Below are 24,606 nucleotides of genomic sequence, written 5' to 3'. Positions count from 1 at the left end.
TGGCACTTCCAAAATCTCCACAGAAGCCAAGCAGATGCTTAGCAGTGATGGAAAAACATCCCTAAGAAAAATAGGAATCCTTTTATTTTACCCTAGCACCATGACATGAAATTGCTTCTTCTCCTATGTCAAAAGCATAAAAAAAAATCAAGTGGAACAAGTAGTGAGGGTGCCCAGAGCAAAAGACAAGGAAGTCATGATATTTGCACACTGTAAACACATTGTTTAATTTACAATCCAGTTTACAACTCTTGTCTGTCCTTTACCACTATGAGCACTCCCTTGTCATCTTTAGTTATTTGGTTCCTTATTTACCAAGCTACTACTTTGTTCAAACATAAAGTGGGGTTGAACTCAAAAAGCCATCTTGTGTTATGTCTTGCCCCGTGCTAATCTTTGGTGAAAGACTATCCGATATGTACATTTCCTAACTTATAACAAGATATCAGTACCTGACGGTGTGTGAGCTGCTGAGTATTGTAGCTCACTTTGTTTGAAGTGTTGCCCCTAGTGAATGTTACAGAAGCAATACCACTATAGTGTTAGTAGTGCTACCTTGATAGCTGCAATCAAGTGATAGACATTGGTTCCAGATAAGGTATCTGATTGATTTGTCTGACCTCCAACCTTACGAGTAATGTTTTGCGATGCTAATTCTCATTTATAGGGGCAGGAAGTAATAAATCAACAATGCTACCCTGACAAAATAAGCAGATCACTTGTTTTTGTATAGTACTCGAGCCAGACTTTCTAAGGCCATCCATGGGCACTGACCTCCACAACCACTTCTGCCTAGGCTGCTTTTGACAGTTGAGATGGCTTCTTGTTCCCATCTTTAGGGGAAAAAGTTCCCTTCTCTCCTGGACAACCTTCAGGACAACCTCCAAAGAGGCATTTCTAAAATGTAGTGCCACCTTTTGTCTGATCTGTGATACATTTAAAATGAATGAGAATGATGAGGAGAGGTTAATTGACGCACCTGTGTGAGTAAGAGTGCAATGCTGCCTGGTTGTACTTTTAATATGGTGTTGGAACCCAGAAGAGATTCTGGCAGGTTTTAGAATGTCTTAATAAAATTTGTCATTTTACATGCATGAATATATAATTATGGTCAAACATTTGACACTTTCCTGACCAGAAGTCCTTCCCACTTTTATTCCCCACTCCATATTTGTTCTTAGGAAAAGAAATTGCCACCCGATGGCACCATTTTGAATAAAGTACAAAATTCCCCTATTTTCCTGATCAATATTTAATATGGGGAAAAAAATCCCCAAACAAAATTGCCCTAGTAATTGTCACATTTCTGTTGATGAGACTGCACACTGCACAAGTTGGTCAATGTGTTTCCTGTATTAAAACATTGATTAGACATCATAATTAATTACACTTTTGTACACGGTGGCCTTGAGAAATCTGGAATAGAACTTGTACAAAATATTCAGCTTCTGACCATCCCTTTTAGCCATGTGCCTAGTCAGTCTCTTTTCAGTTGGGACCCCAGAATATTGGTGGTGATAGATTTGGTGATAAAGACTTCAGATATTTTGTGTTAGTGATACATATATACAAGTTGTTTTGAAAATCAAAGGCAGATGGTGATAGTGAGATTGTTTTTGAAGGTGGTTATTGCCTCGCACTTCGATCGCATTTCAATTCAATGCTTGATGTTGACCTAGTCAATTTGTAAGTGGGCACAGTCTGCTTCCTTAACCAAGGAATCTCGATTAGAGCTAAACATTGCAATTGTCAGCCCTACATCTGACTTTTTAATTATTTTCCCTGTAAAAATCAAACCAACAATAGCTACATCATCTGAATGTGCATTTAGTTAGACAAATATTCTTTCCTAATAACTTGTTTTAGGAGCAATGATTTAGGTTAGATTATAGTTTGGATGTTTTTCAGTGTATTTTTGATGGACACGTCTAGCAAATATTGTCAACTGCATTGTTGAGTGTATATATAGCATCTTATTTAAAACTGTTCTATATTGCATGTCAAAATAGCTGTAAGAACTCTGAAATTGTGGCAGTACAATGCAATTTTATAATTTGTCAAAACATTCTCTTGCTCATATTGTACAACAAAATTAGGTTTGTGAATTTCAGTAATTGATATATTATGGTAAAAGTCTAAGCAGACTAAGAAAATTCCTTTTTGTTGGTGAATAATAAACAGATTGATGTGGAATTGTTTAAAGCAACATAATTTTTATATGCAAACTTGTAAATAATTTATGGTAATTTGCTGCCAGTAAACGAAGTCCTGAACTGTTTTTAAAAAAACAGTATAGCTTTGGCAGCAACAGTAGAAAATTTGAAGTATTTATGGGTCTTCTCAGAAGTCTCTTACATCAGTAGTTGGAACACACAGTAGTTCTGAGATGTAAATGTCTCTTGTGTATCAATATTTTAAGAGTCTACAACAGGCCATGTACGTCAGTGTGAGATTCCAGAGTATAGTCACGTCTTTAACTTTTTTAAACAGTTGATGCTATTTTATGTGCCAAACATCAGAATAAATCTGTGTCAGACAGGTCAAAAGCACAAAAAAGGCCCTTCAGCTCATGTCTGCATATCTGCACCTGTTTTTAAAAAAAAAACAAGCACCAAAGTATTCTAATACTATTTTCCAGCACTTGGCCAATAGCCTTGTATGCCTTGGCAAAGCAAGTGCACATCTAAATACTCCTTAAATGTTATAAGGGTTGCTCTCTTTACCACCTTTATAGGCAGTTAGCTTTTACTCCGAGTGGAAAAAGAAATCCTCGTACCTCTAAACATGCTGTCTCCTGGTCATAGATCCTTCCACGAAGGTAAAGTACCTCCGTGTCTAGTCTATTCATGCCCCTTTATAATTTTATGCATCTCGACCATGTACCCACTCCGTCTTCTCTCTTCCTAAGAAGATAACCTCAGTCTATCCAAGGTCTCTTCATAACTAAAACTTCCAACCCAGGCAATATCCTGGTAAATCTTCTCTGGTACCTCCTCCCAGTGCAATGACATTTCTCCTATAATGTGAATTCCAGAGCTGCACACAGTATTCTAACCAATGTTGCTTAACCGATGTTTTATACTGTCCCAGCATAACCTCCCTGCTACTAAAATCTCCGTCTTGGCTAACAAAGGCAAGTATCCCATTTGCTGCCTTAATTACTTATCTTCCCATTTCCCCTACCTTAAGGGACCAGTCAACATGCACGCCAAGACTGCTCTGATTCTTGATACTACATAGGGTCCTACTGTTCCATCATGTATTCTCTTATCTTGTTTGTTCTGTCCAAGTGCATTACTTGGCATATTGCATTCTATTTGCCACTGATCAGCCCATCTGACTCCTCTATATCCTCCTGTAATAAAGGACTGTCCTCTTCAGTATTTATCACTCCACCAATTTTTGAATAATCCATGAGCTTATTGATCAACCTTCTGACAATCGGGTCCTTATCATTTATATATTACACAAATAGTGAGGACCTCAACACTGATGCATGCAGAGCCCCACTGGACACTGTCTTCCAGTCACACAAATATCCCTTGACCATCACTCTCTGCTTCCTGCCAATAATTCAATTCTGGATCCAAATAGCCAAATTTCCATTTAATTCCATGTGCTCTTACCTTCTGTATTGGTCTCCCATGCAAGACCCTGTCAAAAACCTTGAAGTCCAAAACAACTACGTCAATTTAAAGTAAAATGTCTTCATATTTTGGTCTTCCAGGTGAAGTTAATACAAAGTTTGTGAGAAGATTTGTAGCTCGGGTGCTTGTTGTTATGGTTCTGTTCGCCGAGCTGGGAATTTGTGTTGCAGACGTTTCGTCCCCTGTCTAGGTGACATCCTCAGTGCTTGGGAGCCTCCTGTGAAGCGCTTCTATGATCTTTCCTCCGGCATTTGTAGTGGTTTGAATCTGCCGCCTTCTGGTTGTTAGTTTCGTGGCCACGACCAGCTATCCTTAGTAGCCACACACGCAGATGACAAGCAACATGAATTCGACTGGGACAACACTACTATTATAGGACAAGCCAAACAGAGAACAGCCAGGGAATTCCTAAAGGCATGGCACTCATCCACAGATTCAATCAATAAGCACATCGACCTGGACCCAATATACCGACCACTGCAGCGGACAGCTGGAACTGACAACTGGAAGCAGCAGATTCAAACCACTACAAATGGCCGAGGAAAGATCACAGAAGCGCTTCAAAGGAGGCTCCCAAGCACTGAGGATGTCACCAAGACAGGGGACGAAACGTCTGCAACGCAAATTCCCAGCTCGGCGAACAGAACCACAACAACGAAGTTAATACAAAATTGGTTTTAACCATGTTTTAGTTGAAGACAAGCATGGTGGGTAACCCTTAAGCTATTCAACGAATTTATATTCAGTCCCTTTGCAACATACTCAGTCTGGACACAGAATTTCCTTTTCGCCTTTGTTCACACAATGTGTTTACTAACTCCGTGCAGAAGTAAGTGCCAGAATTTAATGTAATGATATGGCAAATCTCTTAAAATGAATTCCCCTATCACTCAACATGTGAATGTTCAGCAAATGAAAGAAATTCTAAAATTCAATTAAAAACTTAAAATTGAGAAAAACTACTTTTCAGTCCAGGTTGTCATCTTGTGTGACATTATATTAGATCTTGATTTGCATAATTGATTGCAAATATTGCAGGTAGTCATAGAGGTATACAACACAGAAAGAGATCCTTTCGACCAACTCATTCACGCTAACTAGCCATTTCAAATAAATCTAGTCCCATTTGCCAGCATTTGGTCCATATTTCTCTAAACTCATCGTATTCATATATACATCCAGATGCTCCTTAAATGTCGGAATTGGATCAGCTTCCACCACTTCCTCTGGCAGTTTATTCCATATATGCACCATTGTCTGCTTGAAAATGTTGTCCCTTTTTAAATCATTCCCCTCTCATCTTAAACTAATACCCCTCATGATTTTATAAACATCAATAAGGTCACCCCTCAGCCTCTGATGCTCCAGGGAAAATAGTCCCAGCCTATTCAGCCTCTCCATGTAGGTCAAACCCTCCAACCCAGACTACATCCTTGTAAATCTTTCTTGAACCCTTTCAAGTTTCACAACACCCTTCCTATAGCAGGAGACCAGAATTGCATGCAGTATGCCAATAGTGGCCGAACCAATGTCCTGTACAGGCGCCACATGACCTCCCAATTCATACTCTATGCACTGACCAAAAAAGGCAAGAATACCAAAAGTTATCTTCACTATCCTCTCTACCTGTGACTTTGCTTTCAAGGACCTATAAACATGCACTTCAAGGTCTCATTGTTCAGTAACACTCCCCAGCTCCTTACCATTAAGAAAGTCCTGCCCTGATTTGCCTTTCCAAAATGCAGCACGTCACATCAATCTCAATTAACCTCCATCTGCCACTCCTCAGCCTCTGGCTGATCTGATCAAGATCCCGTTGTACTCTGAGGTAACCTTCACTGTCCACGACACCTCCAATTTTCATGATGTATGCAAACTTGTTAGCCATGTCTCCTATGTTCACATTCAAATCATTTATATAAAAGACAAAAATTAGTAGAGCCAGAACGAATGCTTATGGCACACCGCTAGTCACAGGCCTCCATTCTGAAACGCAACCTTCCACCAACACCATCTGTCTTCTACCTTCGAGCCAGTTGTGTATCCAAATAGCTACTTCTCTCTATATTCCCTGTGATCTAACCTTGCTAACCAATCTATCTTGAGGAACCTTTGTTGATAGCCTTACTGAAGTCCATGTAGATCACGTCCGCCATTCTTCCCTCATCAATACTTCAAAAAAAATTCAGTCAAGGTTGTGAGACATGATTTCCTATGCCCAAAGCCATGTTGACTCTCCCTCATCAGCCCTTGCCTTTCCAAATTTGTGTCAATCCTGTCCCTCAGGATTCCTTCCAACAACTTCCCCATCACAAATATCAGGCTTACTGGTCTATAGTTCCCTGGTTTTGCCTTACCACTTTTCCTTAAATAATGGCATCACATTAGGCAACCTCCACTCTTCTGGCACCTTGCCTGTGGTTACCGATGATACAAGTATGTTATGACAAAGGGTAAATCCCTCTGTTAATTTAAACCAGACACACAGAAAAGCTCACCTTGCACCGTAATCTAATCTATAAAAATTTTGAGTGGCAAAGAACTATCGGAAATATCACTATTTACAGAAAAATTTAACAGTTTTATTCTCAAAGTCCAAAAGAGAACATTCGATAACTCTTTACAACTCGTTTCTCTTAAACCTATCTTTTACCTCCCACTCCAAAATACTGGTCCAATAAAGTACATCTTAAATTTACGGCAAATCAATTTCAAAACCAGCTATCATCTTCAGATGTCAAACTTTCTCTGTAGATTTTTTTTTATAGGTCGGCTTTGGGGTTCTGCTGCACAAATTTCTTTTGGACAGGTAAATTTCAGAGAGCTATTCTGCTGGCAGTTGTTCCTTGGTTGGCTGCTCACTGGTCCAATAAAAACCATGGTTCAGATTTACAAAAAAAAATCACATCTTAAAGTCAGCCAGCTGTGTCCATTCTCCTTCGTAGATTTTCCTGGGTTGTCTTTTCTTCAGTCTTCTGCCGCACATTTTATTTATAGACAGATACCTTTCAAAGAGCTTGGCAGTTGTTGCTTGCTTGGCTATTCTTTGCTGTTCTCCCCCTAACTCTTCAAAGCATCCATTTTTATCCGCCAAAACATCAGATTATTTCATTGGTTTGATGTCATACAAAACAGTAAAATTCAATTTCAATTGAACTTTGCTATCTGGGGCATAATTTAAACTTGCCAAATTTGAATTTTTGTACAATGGCAATGCAGCTGCAGCTATTTGTTTCAACAAATGTTACATTTTTAAATTTTTCAGTACACTGTGCCTCTCAAGGGCCGTGCCAGCTCCCACAATCCCAATAACATAATCACCCCTTTCTTATTTTTCAGTTCCACCCAAACAGCTTCCCTGGATGTATTCCCAGAAATATCTTTTCCCCCCCGCCCCCCCCAAACACAGCCATATTGTTATGCCTAATCGAAAATGCTAGTCCCCCTCCTCTCTCGTCCCCCTTTTTGATTCTTCGTGATAGCATCGATACCCCGAAACCTTAAGCTGCCAGTCCTGTCCATCCCTTAGCCACATCTTTGTTGTGATAGCAATCCTACCTCATTCTCTACCTCGTTCCTGCCTGCCCGATCTGTTTGACTTACTCTTTTTCCTGACTGTACCAATTTCAAACTGATCACTTTCCTCACTATCTCCCTGCATCCCACCACCACCACCACCCCGCACCCCCCTCCCCTTTACAGGTTTAAATCCTCACAAGCAGCTCTGGCAAATCTCCCCACCAGTATGTTGTTCCCCTTCCATTTCAGGTGCAATCCATCCTTCTTACACAGGTCACTTCTACCCCAGAAGATATTCCAATGATCCTGCTCCTCAGCCACACAATCATCTGCTCTATCCTCCTATTCCTACCCTTACTAGCTGAAGACACTGGGAGTAAGAGAGATTATTATCCTTGAGGACCTACTTCTTAAATTTCTGTCTAACTTCCTGTGTTCTCTCCTCAGAGTCTCATCCTTTTCCCTCCTTACAACGACCTCCTGCTAGGCCTGCTTCCCTGTAAGAATATAATGTACTATCTCAGAGTTATCTTTGATCCTGGCTTTAGGGAGGCAACACACTGTTCTGATGTCCCGTTGTCAGCTGCAGAATTGTCTGGGCCTCCAACTAAAGAGTCCTCTATCACAATCAATTGCTTGGGACCTGGCATTCCCCTTGTTTCACTTCAGCCAATCTTAGTACCAGAATCTTGTACTACATGCCTTGAACTCCTGTACTACATGCCTCCCTCTCCTCCCTTTCCTGGACGTTACGCATCTACTTGACTGTATATTCAGTTTGTCTCCTTCCCTGCAACTGCTATCCATCACAACCTCAGCTCCTGTAAATTCCTCATTGCTTCTAACTGCCACTCTAACCAATCCATGCAATCCCATAAGTTTCGCAACCAAACACACTTCCTGCCGACATAATCATCAGTAACCTGGAAACTCTCCCTAATGTCCAGCATCAACAGGAAAAGCATATCACATCTTTGCACCTTAACAATCTACAGGTGCAGCAAATAGCACAATCTTACTGCTCTAAAAACACTGTTCCAGGGCTAGCTTAGTACCTATGTTTAATATTTTTAAAGTTTAATCAAGAGACAGGTCACAATAACAACATATAATCAAAAACTCCTCTCTCTTCTCGCTATTGTAGATTCACAAAAGAAAACCAATAAGGTTGTACTTTAAAAGCCACTTAACTGCTCTCTCGCTGTGAGCTCCCACACACCGGTTTCTCCAAGGTCAGCTGTGAATTTCGTGGTGGTTTATTTTCTTAGAACGAACTCTGATGTCCAGAGATACTTTGAAAATAGGCAGCAGTTGTGTATGTTACTGGTGGGTCAGACAGCAGTTTAGGTTTTTTCTGTTTTGAATCACTGTCTACATGGTCACTGCCCTTTGTCTGTCTTCCTCCCTTTTTTAAAGTGCTGTTGTTTTGATTTTTTTTCCCCCAAAATGCCAAAAAATGTAGCAGCATATTAAACACTAATCGCTGCTCTTGGAATTCAAGTAAATCGACTCCAATACTGGAAATACCTTAAAGGGAACAGCTCTTACAACCTCAGCTTTTTCCCGTGCTCCATCTGAAGTCAACTTTGGAGGATGGATGGAACACTGACTGTGCTTATTCTGAAGTCACTTGTTTCTCCTCTCCTCAAATGTTGAAATTATTTGATGACAGAAACTTCTCCAGTGGAGAAAAGTAAATCTCCTACGAGCCATAAATTTTAGTCTTTGATGCCGTGCAACTTTTGCAAAAATGAAACTTCTCAAATATTGTAATAAAAACAGAAAATGCTAAAGGATCTCCTTAGCTCTGGCAGCATCTGTGGAGAGACCAACAGTACTCACGTTTTAAGTCCAATATGACTCTCCCTCTGTTTCAAACATGAATTCTGTTTTTCTCCCTCCAAAGATGTTGCCAGGCTTGCTGAGTTTCTCCAGCACTTTGTTTCTTTTATTTCAGATTTTCATCGTCTGCATTGTTTTGCTTTTATTTTTTAATGATTTAATTTTATTTGTTGTTGAAGTAAATTTGGTTATGTGCTCTTGTTATTACTGAAATCATATTTCTGTGATTTTAAGTGTTGTATCTAAGCAAGCTCCCTGTCAACTTTCCACCTAAACTTTTCTATATTTAGAGTGGAAACTGCCTTTCAAAACCTGTTGCTCTATAAACATGCTGTCCCCCTAGTGGAAGTGGAGCAGCACTACTGATTGTAATAGTTTGTAATTCCAAAGTAACAACTCTCCAGACAACAACAGCTCTTTATATTCTAAATATCATCTAATTATCCCACATCATCACTTTTATTTACACACAACACTGTCTTGACTCACCATTTTGTGTTCTTTGTATGGTTGATGTTAGGATAGAGCATTGACATGCAAGTTGAAATCTCTTTCTTCACATTTTGTAACTTATAAGAATTGCTGCAAGTATTTCAGGCAAATTCTGAAAATGAGCATCATTGGACATAATATGTAAAGTCTTGATAAAGAACTTGGTGTACTTGGGAATAAATTAGTTGCAGAATTCAACTGATCCTTTACTTCAAATCCTCAGTGAAACAATTAAAAAGAACAAATGGCAGCATGATGTCGTACATGGTTGTCTTTTTATTTTCCAGGTTTGAAGGTATCCTTGAAAATATCTTCAGCAAACGACAGAAAATCAGAGTAACCTGCTTAGATTTAGAGCTGAGACTGAAAGAGTTGGAACTAAAAATATATTATTATAAACGGCACCAGCAATATGCCAAACTGTTTTCCTATGACCATGCAATGGAAAAGGTAATTTCTTGGTAGTTAACTTTTCATGGGTTGGAAAATTGACTGACCGGCTTGCTGCCTTGTTTCTGTAGTTATTTTAAACCAATTCTGTACTTGAGTTACTCATTGTTCCCTGAAAAACACTTCCTTATTGCTACTGACTGACTATGGTTCAGTGAAAAGCACTTTTGCCTCTGTCAAGAGGTTGTGTGTTCACTCTACTTCAGGACATGAACTCAATTGCATAAACTGACAGTCCAGTTTTTTGAGTATTGAGGAAACGTTGCACCTCCAGAGATTCAGTCTTTCAAAAGAATCATTAATGTGAGGATCTGTCTGTTCTCTCGGGTGAACGTGAAAAAACTCTGGCGCTATTTCAAAGAGGAGCAGGGAAATGATTCCCAGTTTTCTCGCCAATATCAGTCAACATCAGCTCTTGATTAACCAGTTGTTTTCACACTTCTGTTTATGGGAGCTTACTGTATGTCAACTTTTTCCATGTTGCATTAGTAATAAAAGTTTAAAACTACTTCATTGACTGTAAAGTGATTTGGGATGTACAGTCACTATGAAGCTTGATGTTTAAATCCAAGTTTTTCTTCTAGCGTTTATTAAAATGACATCAAAGGATGATCCAGACCTTACATGTAATGTTTTCTATGCACACAATGCTTGTTTGCACCCGTAACTCCAGAAAAAAGTAAGGGTGTTGCAAAAGCAAAATATTTTGCGAGTGAATGTGTTAGACCACAGTAACGCTATGATCACTGTATTGAAATACAGCAGAATGGATTTAAATTTGTGAAACCTTGCAATTAAGTTGGAAAAGAACAAATTTCAGTTTTGATATGGTTAAGTACATAGTGTAACAGGCTACACAAATCTTGTTTTATCCAGCTGTAATATAATAGTCTATTTTAGTCCTTTTATATTGATTATCATTAATTAAAGTTGTTTTGTGAAGTAGGTAGAAGCTGCTTTCTTTGTTTTGACGTGTCCCTGTTTACTTTTTTATACTTTCCACTGCATGCATCAGATGCAAATATTATTTTGATTTTCATATGTTCTTGTTGGAGTTAAGGACTTTAAAACCTTTTTTATCTCTTACTAATATGTTTTTAGTTTTGCACATCGAATGGCTACAATGACAAAGTAACTATGTAATAAGACTGAACCATGGTGCTTCTCTTGCATCCAGTACAGCTCAAACTGGATCTTTAATAATAAGCACCTTGGCGCAGCATGTTTTTGAAGACACAAACTGCTTCTCCCATCCTTTTGTGTCACCAGTGGAAGGATTATTTGTATGGCTGAGGGAGCCATTTATGAAGTGAATGATCTCCGAGATAACAGGTTATATTAAAGGGCCCCACCTTTATTTATGAAGAATATACCAATTCCAGGATGCTTTGGTGGAGGCTTGTTTGTTTATACTTCCCACTCCAATTGTTTCTCCCCTTACACTGACTTTATGTCTACACATCTAAGGTGTTTTTTTTTAAAGAGATCAAATAAAAGCAAGATTAGATTGTTCCATAAGGGTGCTGTAACTTGGATAATAATTTTAAAGGAGCCTTATTAAAATCAAAACAAAATGCTATTCAATCGGTTAAAAGTACGCTCCAGCCCCTATGGTATACATATATAAGTAATTATTTTTAATCCACCTGTTTAAACTCGTTATTGACATACCTGAATCAGGTGAGACTTGAACCCAGACTTTCTGGTTCTGAGATGGGACACTACCATAGCACCACAAGATTCTTGTATACCTAAGTTGTTTTCACAGAATAGAATCCCTACAGTGTCTGGAAGCAGCCCATTGAGTCCACAATGCCCCTCTTAAAAAGTATCCAACCCAGATGCACCCACTAACCTATCCCTGTAACTTTGCATTTCTTGGTTATTCCACCAAGCCTTCATACCTCCTTGGGATACTATAGGCAATTTAGCATGGCAAATCAATCAGACCTGCACATCTTTGTCTGTGGAGGGAATGAACCAGAGCACCTAAATGAAACCCATGCAGACACCAGGAGAATGTGCAAACTCCGTACAAACAGTCATCCAAGGCTGAAATCAAACCCAAGTCCCTGGCATTGTGAGGCAGCAAAGCTAACCACTGAGCCATTGTGCTACCCATTTAATCATCCTGTTCAAATATGTTCTGACACATCTCCTGCACAGGTTGGAATTGAACACTACTGCAACCATTGTTGCATATGTTTTCTAATCAGACTGTTCAGGGATGTCATTACACACCTCCAGAGCAGGTGGGACTTGAACCAAGGTTCTCTTATCCAGAGACACTACCACAGTGTCACAGAAACCCATAACAACCAAAGCACAGGTATTTTTTGCTTAACCTGATCAGAGATGTTATTACATACCTCTAAAGCAAGTGGGACATGAGCCCAGGTTTCTGGCTCAAAGGTAAGGAAATAACCACTGTACCAAAAGAGCCTCCTGACAAGCACTGTGCACTTTTTTGTCTGAAATAGCTCTGTCTTATTTAAATAGGTTAAGGAGAAAATCCCAGTTGCAGACACCTTGGGTTAAGATGTAAATTCAGCACAGTGTGCAGATATGATTAGATTAGGTTCCCTACACTATAGAAACAGGCCCTTCAGCCCAACAAGTCCACACTGACTTTCCGGAGAGTAACCCACCCATTTCCCTCTGACTAATGCACCTCACACTATGGGCAATTTAGCCTGGCCAATTCACCGACCTGCACATCTTTTTGGATTGTGGGAGCACCCAGAGGAAACCCACGCAGACACCGAGGGAATGTCCAAACTTTGCACATTCGGTGATCCGAGGCTGGAATTGAACTTGGGTCCCTGGTGCTGTGAGGCTGCAGTGCTAACCACTGAGCTTCCGTGCTGCTCAGTCAATATCTGCCTGTCAATGCACAACACCAGTTGACTTTATTGCCTTTGATTGTTAAACAGGTAACATCCATCAGCAGGATCTATTAGATACCAACCAGTTGTGGAGAAAGGTTTTTTTTTGCTCCAGTATTTACACATTGCAACTGGGTGTGGTATTACTCTTCTGTAGTGTGGAAATCAAATTTGAAAATATAAAAATGTGAAGTGTAAAGAAACAAGGTTAGAAATATTTGGTAGGACAGGGAGCATTTAAGGAAGAACAATTGATGTAACAAAAATTTAAGAAAAGATATTTCATTGTCTTTTGGCAGTTCAGAGAAGGTTCAGTAGGATGATCCCCCTCATGTGGAGGGATTGTCATAAGAACAAAGATTAAACAGGTTGAGACTATTAATTAGAATTTAGCAGAATGAGAGGTGATCTCATTGAAACTAGGACTCTTTAGAGGCCTCCCAAGGTAAATGCTAAGAGGATGTTTCTTCTCATGGGATAGTCTAGGATAAGAGTAACGACTCTCAGAATAATGGGGCAACAGTTCAAGACTGAGATGATGGGGAAATTAATCCCTCAGATGGCTGAGAGTTTTTGAAACTACTCACCACAAAAGATGTGGAGCTAGTCCTTGTGTATATTTGAGGCTGCAATTGATTCTTAATCAGGAGGGGAATTGAGGGTAATGGAGAAAGAACAGGACAGTGGATGCAAGGAATGTTGGATCAACCTTGATCCTGTTGAATGGCAGAGCAGGCTGAAGGGGCTCAAGAGGGCTGAAGAGGTAAAAACAATGACTGCAGATGCTGGAAACCAGATTCTGGATTAGTGGTGCTGGAAGAGCACAGCAATTCAGGCAGCATCCAAGTCGCTTCAAAATCGACATTTCGGGCAAAAGCCCTTCATATTCCTGATGAAGGGCTTTTGCCCGAAACGTCGATTTCGAAGCTACTTGGATGTTGCCTGAACTACTGTGCTCTTCCAGCACCACTAATCCAGAATGAAGGGGCTCAACAGCCTACTTTTGTTTCAATTTCATATGGTCTTTGAAGTTTCCTTGCCAGGTGGAAGCGGGATTTGTTGTGTATAACGTGAGAAGGCCAGGAATGGACATCTAATTCGAATCCTGACATCATCCAGTCATCATCTGGCTTTGTTCCAAACCCTTTGTTCTGGCTGTACTCTTGAACAAAGTTAGCACCTGTTGAGCGTGCACACCATTATAACCAAACCATGGATTAAATGTACTTCATCTTGTGATTTTGCAATGTGACCCTTGCTGAAAACAAAAAAACTTAATCTGGTGTTTATATTGTTTTAAAATCTGAAGTTTTTCTTCTGAATTCTTTTCAAGTTAATGAATTTTTATAGTACAGGTAATTCTTTTAAAGTGAGTTACATCTTTAACAGCTATTTAATTTAACTTGGCAATCTACCTATTGGATCTTTAGGCATCTTGCAAGCATGAACGTAGGCTGGCATCATTAATTACACAACACAATCATATTCAACAAAAGCTGAAAATTACAGAGAAAATGCTTGAAGAAAACAGTAACTGGTTGCATCGTGTGGAAAATGAAATGAGTTTATTCGGCCAAGATGGAAAGATGCCTCAGGTAGCACTAAAATAATTGATTCTTTGTATTGTGCAGTATACAATGTTTTAATCTGTTACATGTAAGGCTCTTTGAGACTATATTTTGTTCCATGATCTCCTCACTGGAGATCTTGTCCCCACGGCTCCCCACTCTTTTTATTTCCCTAACCTCAAACAGCCGCTTACAATCTCTTTCCAAACATCCACAAATAGAATCATCCTGGCAGGTGCATTGTTTGATTCAACTGGTTCCTGTCTCACTGAACTTATGTCTTTCTATCTCAATTTTGTTTTTCTGCATTTTGGGCTCTTTCCAACTACTTTCAACATTGTTCTGATGACCTAACCACTTTCTCTTCACTTGGGTGTGCAGTCTCTCTGCATTTCTGTCCAGTGTCAGAATAGTCTGAGGGCTGACTGTTTGTTTCTTCTTTGAAGAATGTCTGAACAGCCCCCATCCACCACTACTCTTCTTCATCTGTGGAGCTCATTCTCAATTGATCACTTTCTCCACTAAATTGTCTTGGTTTCTCCAAACATCACTAGTGGATGTCTGAAAGTGGGAAATGTGGCATATACCATGTTCCAGTCCAACTTGGGAGCACCATCCAACAACTCTTCCTTTGGTACGTTGATAGCTGTCCCAGTGCTGCTTCCTGTTCTGTCTGGAGCTGGAAAATTTAGTCCAGTTTGCTTCCAATTTTCATCCTCTCCACAGCTTTACCTGGTCCATTTCTGACATTTCTCTCCCCTTACTTTACTTTATTTCCATTTCCAGGGATAGTCAGCTTACTGATTTTTATTTAGAAACCCACTAACTTCTGCAGCTACTATGACTTTGCTTCCACATGACCTGCTTTCTGTAAGGACTCCATTCCATTCTCCCTTTTTTTTCTCTGTTACATATGTTCTGATGCTAGCTTCCACAATGGTGTTTTTAACATGACTTCTTTCTTCCTCACTAAAATTGACAGGGCCATCAGCTGTGTGCAATTTATTTCCCTAATCTGCCCTCACCCATTGCAATCCCTCCAGGCTCATTGATAGGGTTCCACTTATCCAAGCTTTCCAACCAACCAACCCTTGCCATTCAGCCCGAGCATGCCAAACACCTATTCCCTCTCGTCCCTTCTCGGTTCCATAACGACCATTCCCTGCACTGATCCATTTCTCCATCACCCTGATATCTCTCATCTTCAGCATTGCACTCTGCACTCTGACCCTCCTCCCTGCCCCACCTTTCCATGCAATCACGAATGGTGCAACATTTGACCCTTTACTTTCTCGTTGTGCTCCCAGTTATCACAACAAGTTATTTGTACTTGCTTCAGTGTAGTCCACTACATTCGCTACCCATAATGCAATCTCCAAACATAGCGGGGCCAAACATAGGCTGGGTGACTGCTTTGGAGAACAGCTCTGCTCAGTCTACAAGCATAACTCTTACAGTTTCAATACACCCTCCTGTTCTCCCACACTCATTTCTGACCTAGATTTATCACTTTTTTTTTTCTCCAACAAAATCCAACACAGCTGAAAGAATAACACCTTATTTTCCATTTAGGTGCTTCTGAATCAACCACTTCAAACTATGAACTCTGGTTTCCATTTGATCTCTAACCCCAGTGTCTGTGGTTTGTTTTTCATGATTTTGCTTTCAGTCTTTAGAACCTGCAATAGACTTATGTCATGCCTTCATCACAACAATTACCATTTCCTTTGTCTCTTGTTCGATAGCACCTTTGATTCCCCTCCCTGACCTGCCTTTCTGTTCCATTTGACCCTCCTGCTTCTCACAACATAAAACCCAGAACTTTTCTACATGTTAGTTTATAAGAAATGTTATTCAACTTGAAACTGGTTTTCTCTCCACAGATGCTGCCTGACCTGCTGAGTTTCTCCAGCACTTTATTTTTACTTCACATCTCCAGCACCTGCTATGTTTTGCTGTTATTATGTTCCATGTGCTTGAAAATAATTACTTGCTGAAGCTTAGTTAGGTTCAGATTTTCTTTTTCCTTCATTTAAAATGTAATTCCAACAATTGAGCTGAACTGACATTTTGACTTTGAATATTCAAGGAAAGGATTATTTCATTAATTGCAAAGAATTGATACCTTAATACTTGTTATATTGTTAATGGGATGCAGGTATGTCCTCCGCGCGGTTAGGAAAGGAGTTCAAGAATTTGTGGCACCATTATTACAAATCAAAGGTTTGGAGGTGGACTTGTGTTCTGTGCTTCTGGTCCCTTTATCCTTCTAGAAGGTAGAGGTCATTTATTGGCAAAGTGTTGTCAAAGGAGCCTGTGGGTGAGTTACTGTATTCAAACATGAAAATGGCACACAGCTGCCACTGCATATTGGTGATGGAAGGATTGACTTAAAGGTGATGGATGGAGTGCTAATCAAGCAGGTTGCTTTGTCTTAGATTATTCAAAACTTGCATGGATTGTGGGCTTCTGAGGCAAAGCCAGTATTTGTTGCCATTCCCTAATTGCCCTTCCATTGAAAAGCTAGAAATTTATCTATGTTGTTGTCCAGAGGTACAGCAAAGATTGCAGGCTTCCTTCTGTTTTCTGGATTTAAGAAGAGAACCCTTAATTTTAAGATGTACCCCTGGTTCTTGATGAGTCTACAAAGGGAAACATCCTTTTAGCATCTATCCTGTCATCTCCTCCTCTCCCGTCACCCCACCATATCCCATATCTAACCCTCCAACTTGGCGTCACCCTCTTGAACTGTCCTACCTGCCGTCTTCCTTCCCACCTTTCCACTCCACTCTCCCCTGCAATCTATCACCATCGCACCCCACCTCCATCTACCGATTGCAATCCCAGTTACCTACCCCCAGCCCCACACCCCCATGTATCTCTCAGCACCACCACCCCCATTCCTAATGAAGAGCTTATGCTGGAAACATTAACTTTTGTGCTCCTCTGCTGCCTGACCAGCTGTGCTTTTCCAACGCCACACCTTTTGACTCTGATCTCCAGAATCTGCAGTTCTCACTTTCTCCTATGTTACGTTGACCCTTGGCAGGCTGCATTTGTCTTTTTTTTAATTGGGTGATTTAGTAGTGGATTATTAAAATAAAACAAACATGGTCTTTCCCACTGGGTAGTCGGCTTCTGGACAGGTAGAGGATCCAAAAAAAGGGACAAACTGGTGTTTGTGCTAATCTGTGGATTTATAATAAAACCCGTGTAAATCTTTTTGAAAATCTTTGGTTGCATAATTTGACATATGGATGTCAATGTGTTAGTCATGGTAGGAGAGGATTAACCTTGATCTCTAAGTGGGAAGATGAAGAAAGCAGAAGGTAATTCCCTTCTCCTGACTGTTACAAAGCTTGTGGTGACTACTTAAAGTGAAATGACCGAGTTATGCTGAAGGATTATGAATTATGATTATCCACCAAAGTTTTTGTATTAGAACTAAAATGAGCATTTGAAAACTGGTTTTGGTGATATTGCCTCAACTCACGTCACTAGCCAAGAAGAAACAAGGTGTGGCTTTTTAGATTTTTTTAGATTAGATTAGATTACTTAGTGTGGAAACAGGCCCTTCGGCCCAACAAGTCCACACCGCCCCGCCGAAGCGTAACCCACCCATACCCCTACATCTACATCTACATCTACATCTACCCCTTACCTAACACTACGGGCAATTTAGCATGGCCAATTCACCTGACCAGCACATCTTTGGACTGTGGGAGGAAACCGGAGCACCCGGAGGAAACCCACGCAGACACGGGGAGAACATGCAAACTCCACACAGTCAATCGCCTGAGGCGGGAATTGAACCTGGGTCTCTGGCGCTGTGAGGCAGCAGTGCTAACCACTGTGCCACCGTGCCGCTTTGATTTATTCCTTACCAGGAAGGAGTAAAATTAGAAATACAGGGTATAACCTTTTCGGAACCAAATACGACTGAGCTGGATACTGAGGTGGGATTGCAGATACTAATTTATGAACAACATTTACAAAGAGCGTGATAGCAAGTCTACAGGATTTGGTCAATAATTGATAAACTTAAGGAGTTGGATGTTTAATCCAAAATACTGTATAATAAAGTTTGCGAAGTTATATAAAAGCTTACAGAAATCCACTCGAGAAATTCCAGAGTCATTGCTGGTATTTAAACTATCAGAATGCACACATATCTCAGGCAAGGAGAGACTTTTGACTTTGTTAGGTGTTCAACTTTGTAGTGATAACTCTCTTTCTTTAAACCGATGATTGCAGCTGTACAAAACTATTTAAGGTAGACAAATGATTTTCAGCTTCATTTGCAAAATGTTTTAGGAGTTGAGAGAATGCAAGACTCTATAATTACTGACTTTCAACGTTAAAGGGGATCCAGTTACAGGCACTTGTTTAAGATGGCATTGCTGAAAGATGTTTTGAGAGTGTTTTAAAATATATCATTGAATAAAGAAAAAATGCAGGATTAAGATCACTAATAACGAATATCTGATAGCATGGGGAATAATTAATATTTACTTCCTGTATGATTTTAAATTTTGCTGTGAGGAATTGCCCAAGAATCATTGGTCTATTATTTTGAACATAAAATAGTAACGCACAGGAACAGCTCCTTTAGCTCACATTGTCTGTGTCGACCATGGTGCTATTCTAACCTATTCCTATCTCCCTGCACATGATCTTTTTCTCTTTATTCATGGCCTGTTCATATGTCTGATTAAATGCCTCTTGAGGGTAGTAGAAGCAGATACAACCTCCCCCACAGGACGTTCCAGAATGCTCCTACCCATTGTGTTTTTAAAAAAAAATTCCTTACACATTTCTTATTTACATTTCCCCGTCTCCACCTTTTAAACCTATCCTATTCATATTTGGCATTTTCACCTTGGACAAGAGACTGGCTATCCACCCTATCCATGTTCCTCATAATTTTATACACTTCTATCAAGTTGATCATCAATCTCCGACAACCTAGCAAAAATTAACCAAGTTTGTCCAACCTGTCCTTATAGCTAATCCACTCTAGTCCAGGTAATTTGCTGATGAATCTCTTCTGCATCCTATCCAAAGTCTCCACATCCTCCTCCTAGTGCAGCAACCAGAATTATGTACAGTACTTTAAATGTGGCCTGATCAAAGTCTTATGCATTTGCAAATGGCTCAAAGCTCATCTGCCTTATCTGTTATACTCCTTGCATTAAAATAAATACCCTCCATGTACATTACGCTGTTATTCCTACGAGACTTGCTTGATTTAGCCCCTCTCTTCAAACCTTCCACAAGCTGACCTACTGTTTTGATTTTCATCCCATTGCTATGCAAGTTTAAATCCTCCTGAGTGGCACTAGCAAACTGCCCTGCAAGGATATTGGAGCCTCTCCAGTTTAGGTGCAACCCATCTTTCTTGTACAGATCCCAATTGCCCTGGAAGAGATCCCAATGATCAATGTATCTAAATCCTTCCTTCCTACACCAGGTCTTTAGCCATGTATTACACAGTATTATCGTCCTATTTCTGGCTTCACTAGCACTTGGCATTGAGAATATTCCTGAGATTATAACCTTCGAGGTCCTGTTTTTCAACTTCCTAAGTAACTCCCTTCGTTCCCTTTCCAGGACCTCATCACTCTTTCTGCTTATGTCGCTGGTACCAATATAGATCTCATCTTCTACCTGCTCACCCACCCCCTTTAGAATATCTTATGCACGCTCAAAGGTACGTTTGACCTTGGAACCAGGGAGGCAACACACCATCCTGGAGTCTTGCTCATGGTCTCAGAAATACCTATGTGTGCCTCTGACTATAGAAGCCCCTACCAGAAATGCTCACCTGCACCTCCAGTCTCCCTGATGCACAACCGAGCCAGTCGTGGTGCAATCAACCTGGCAGTTGCTCTTGCTTTCCCCTGAGAGGCCATGTCCACACTTAATAGTCTTTATGCTGGTCACACAACTCTCTCCTGTCTGTGTAGCCCCTGCTAGTGGTGAAACCAGCCTATTAAACACACTGTCCACAGTGTTTTCAGCCTCATGGGTGCTCTGTAGTGAGTCCATCTGCAACTCTACACATTTCCATGAGGCAAATTAGGAGCTGCAGCTAAACATACTTCCCATGTATATGGACACACATTTGACACAGCCCATGAAGCAAATTGTTCTGAATGTTGGCTATGACATAGATAAACAACAAGAAATTGTTTTGTGGCTGAAGATTTAAATCGAGCATTGAATGTCCTAGTTGCTAATTTATTCAATTATACCATACTGGATGGTGGTGGTACCTCAATATCAATTGGCTGAACAGTTATTTAAAAACCCTGGACAAAGAAGACTAAAATAGGATTGAAAAACATGAGTATTTCAAACCTTCAAAGAGAGTGATTCTACCCTGTGAAATTAAAGAGCTGCACATTTCATAAGCTCTGCTGTCATCCAAAGTGACATAATATTGTTGCTGATTAAGTTTCAGTTAAAAAGATGCAAACTCTCCATGTTTGGACATGGAGAATGAGAAAAAGTTTGTATGTGGTAAAATGGGATTCAGAATTACTGTATTCCATTGAAGAAGCTGGGAGTTGCTTGTCAAGAGGTCAAAGGAGGCCAGTGGATGAAGAATATGAATCTCTTGTAAAACAGATGAAATTGATTTGTGGTATATTTACTATGTATTGAAAGGAACAAACACGCCCAATGTAAGTGTTCTTTTAGCCTGAGAATTTAATGAAATACAAGTCAGAAAGCCTTTATCGGAAAGCTTCAGGGCCACCAGATTTTTCAGACAAAGATTATTCTTAGTTTTCAAATATGCCAGCTGTTCCAAGTCTGTTTGGGCCTGAATTGATTAAAGCCAAAGTTGTTTTTTCCCAAAGGGCTTGAACTCAGTGTGTCGAAAGGTCCAGTTGGCACAGCTTTCAAAAGTTCCAGTTTTTGACTATGCAGGTAAAGGATTTTCAACCTGTAGTAGCTATGAAAAGATCTGGGACAAAGGTCAGACGTCTGTCTATTCCATATTTAGATATGGTGACCAGGTTTAGCGTATCCATGGTGATCAACAAGAGGATTGTCCCAACTGATGTTATTACTGGACAGACATATCTAGCTTGATGGATCATTGTTTTGGTTTGGACAAGAAAGTCTCTCACTGAACCATAAGCATGCACTGTTGTAGATTTTATATGAGCAATAAAACAGAAGTTTATTAATGAAAAGAAGTGACAAGAAAATAGAATGAACCAATCTAGATGTAAGTCAAAAAGTGTGGTGCTGAAAAAGTGCATCCGAGGAGCAGGAGAGTGTGTTTCAAGCACAGGTTCTTCATCAGAAATTATGCTCAAAACGTTGACTCCTTCTCCTCAGATGCTGTCTGACCAGCTGTACTTTTCCAGCACCACACCTTTTAACTGTGACTTCCAGTATCTGTAGTCCTCGCTTTCTCCTTTTTTTTTCCAATCTAGATGTGTTTCAAACTCGTTACATTTGTTACAAGGTAAAAGTATTATTCCATTAATCCCGCCTTTGCAGACCCCAAAATCTTCACTTGTGTAGTACTAAAAATCACTTCTTGTCGGTGCTGACGCCAAAGAAAAATGTTGCATCAGACCGTCCAGAAGATGAAATCTGGTGACATGATTTTCATAAAATACAGAAGGATGCAGGAAATGGAAAGGGGCAGAAAAGGTTATTGCACATGACAAGAAAACTTTCATTATACAACACCAGTATTAGGAATTTTGAGTTTAAAGCAAGTGTTGATGATGAAGCACCATGTATTTTGCATGCCTATGAATTCTACAGTTTGGAACCAGAAGGGAGGACATAACAGATCAGTAAATACATATAAATACACATACCAATCAAACAGTTTGAAAAAGTAATCTCCATGGGCCCAGTGTAGGTTCATGGGCAGGTTAGTAATCAACAATTATATCATGAGAGGATGACCACAATAGCGAGATAGCTAGAAAAGTTTACTAAAAACTATAACTTGGCTAAGTGTCCAAGCTGACAGCTGAGAAGTGAGGGCCATGGATTGGCAGTAGGGAATGAGTGTGGAGAACTGAAAAACTCAGTTCCACTACTGACTCGGGAGATACACTTAGGAGGAAAAGGCCATGTACAATTAGGATTTCTAGCAGATATCCCAATTGCAAATCTTAAAGCCCTTTCTATAACCTTAGATACACAATTCACTGGGACATTGATTCCAGTATGGTTCAAAGGAACCTCATGGAACAGCTTTTTCCCCAATACTATGTGCCCCAGGAGTCAAAACCCATTTCTTCCAACCTAATCTTTGAACCATGCATTTATTACTCTAATGTTATGTACCCCACATCACCTGCACATGGCTTGGGTAGTAGATTAGATTACTTAGTGTGGAAACAGGCCCTTCAGCCCAAGTCCACACCGACCCTCCGAAGAGCAACCCACCCAGACCCATTCCACTACATTTACCCTTTCACCTAACACTACAGGCAATTTAGCATGGCCAATTCACCTAACCTGCATATCTTTGGACTGTGGGAGGGAACCAGAGCACCCAGAGGAAACCCACGCAGACACTGGGAGAATGTGCAAACTCCACACACAGTTGCCCGGGGCGGGAATTGAACCCGGGTCTCTGGCGCTGTGAGGCAGCAGTGCTAACCACTGTGCCACCGCTCCATAATTCAGAGATTATTGCTTTTGTGGTTCTACTTTTTAATTTGTCCCCCGAGCTGCTTGCAATCCCTCAGCAGAGCCTTTTTCCTAATCGGACCAATGTTATTGGCCCCAGCACAGACCACAACAACTGGATTTTTCCCTTCCCACTCTTAAGTTACTTTTCATCCAAGAGAGGTCATGGATGTTGAGTAGAAAGTAAGTCTTTGTGGAATAATGTACATTCAACAAAAATTGTAATTGACAAAGGCTTAGGATACATGTAACCTGTTTAAAACCGATGCTGGAGAGAAATTATATAGCTTCAGTGAGTAGATACTCGTCATCAGCTATCAGATCGTTTCACCAAGAACAATGCATCATCAGAAAAATATGTTGAAGATTGTAAAAGAAGGATGTCTCATTATGTAAGTGAGAAATTTGATGTTTTAAATTCATATCTGTCTATCTTCGTTTTTGTTCTTAAGAATGACTGACTTTCATTAATTTTGTCTGATAATGTTCCTGTGAACCACTTCGGGGTGTTTTACTGTGTTTGAAAACACTGTGTAAGTACAAGTTGTTGCCATGACTGAACACTTGTTTGACTCTGGTGATTCAATCCCCATATCTTCTCCTTCTAGCTGACACCAATGGTTTTGTGACCTGCTTTGTTTCTCTGTTTGGCTGACAATTTTGGCTGTTTTGCTAACAATTTGAATCTCACTGTCCAATCTTAATTCACCCCATTTATCTTGTATCTCTGCTTGTCAATTCCCCAAAGCTTCTTTAAATGTCTTCCCATCACCTTGGGCTACCCTGAAGTATTACTGAGTTCATTAAAGCAAATAAAAATGTAAGTATCTAATCAGAAAACAAGTGTTCCAAAGAATAAATTAATACTTTCTTTCACCAGTGAACAAATCAATAGATAAATAGTAATAAAGGCCAAATACTGCAGATATTGGAAATCTTAATGAGTACAGCAAATGTTGGGGAAACTCTGGTCTGTTGTCTGTCAGACAACAGTCCTAAACAAGTCATAAGAAAAAGAAGGATCTGGCCCAATGGGCCAAGGAGTGGCAGATAGCGTTTAATTGAGTTAATGTGAAGTGCTTCCTTTTGGAAAGACAAATCAGGGCAGGGCTTATACATTTAATGGTAAGGTCCTGGGAAGTATTGCTGAATAAAGAGACCTTGGAGTAGAGGTACATAGTTCCTTGAAAGTGGAATCCTGGGTAGACAGGTTAGTGAAGAAGGCATTTAGTATGCTTGCCTTTATTGGTCAGTGCATTGAGTTGGGAGGTTATGTTGCAGCTGTACTGGATATTGGTTAGAATACTGCATGAATTCTGGTTTCCCTCCTATAGGAAGGGTTTAGTGAAACTTGAAAGGGTTCAGAAAACATTAAAAGGATGTTGCCAGGGTTGGAAGGTTTGAGTCGAGAGTGTAATGCTGGAAAAGCACAGCAGGTCAGGCAGCATCCGAGGAGCAGGAGAATCGACATTTTGAGCATAAGCCCCTCATCTTTCCTGATGAAGGGCTTATGCCCTAAACGTCAATTCCCCT

At 40.1% G+C, this 24,606-nt stretch overlaps 1 protein-coding gene across 3 annotated transcripts in view; it reads left to right on the top strand.

Moving 5' to 3' along the window:
* Positions 1-24,606, top strand: part of kif18a (kinesin family member 18A) — a 103,049-nt gene that overhangs the window by 42,590 nt on the left and 35,853 nt on the right. For all 3 annotated transcript variants that reach the window (XM_072592715.1, XM_072592716.1, XM_072592717.1), the window contains exons 10-11: positions 9,788-9,950; positions 14,266-14,430. In XM_072592715.1, coding sequence (XP_072448816.1) covers positions 9,788-9,950; positions 14,266-14,430 — 328 coding nt within the window. The remainder of the gene's footprint in view (positions 1-9,787; positions 9,951-14,265; positions 14,431-24,606) is intronic.

Source organism: Chiloscyllium punctatum, chromosome 22 (genome assembly GCF_047496795.1).
Source record: "Chiloscyllium punctatum isolate Juve2018m chromosome 22, sChiPun1.3, whole genome shotgun sequence".
NCBI lineage: Eukaryota > Metazoa > Chordata > Chondrichthyes > Orectolobiformes > Hemiscylliidae > Chiloscyllium > Chiloscyllium punctatum.
This window is presented reverse-complemented; position numbering and strand designations above follow the sequence as displayed.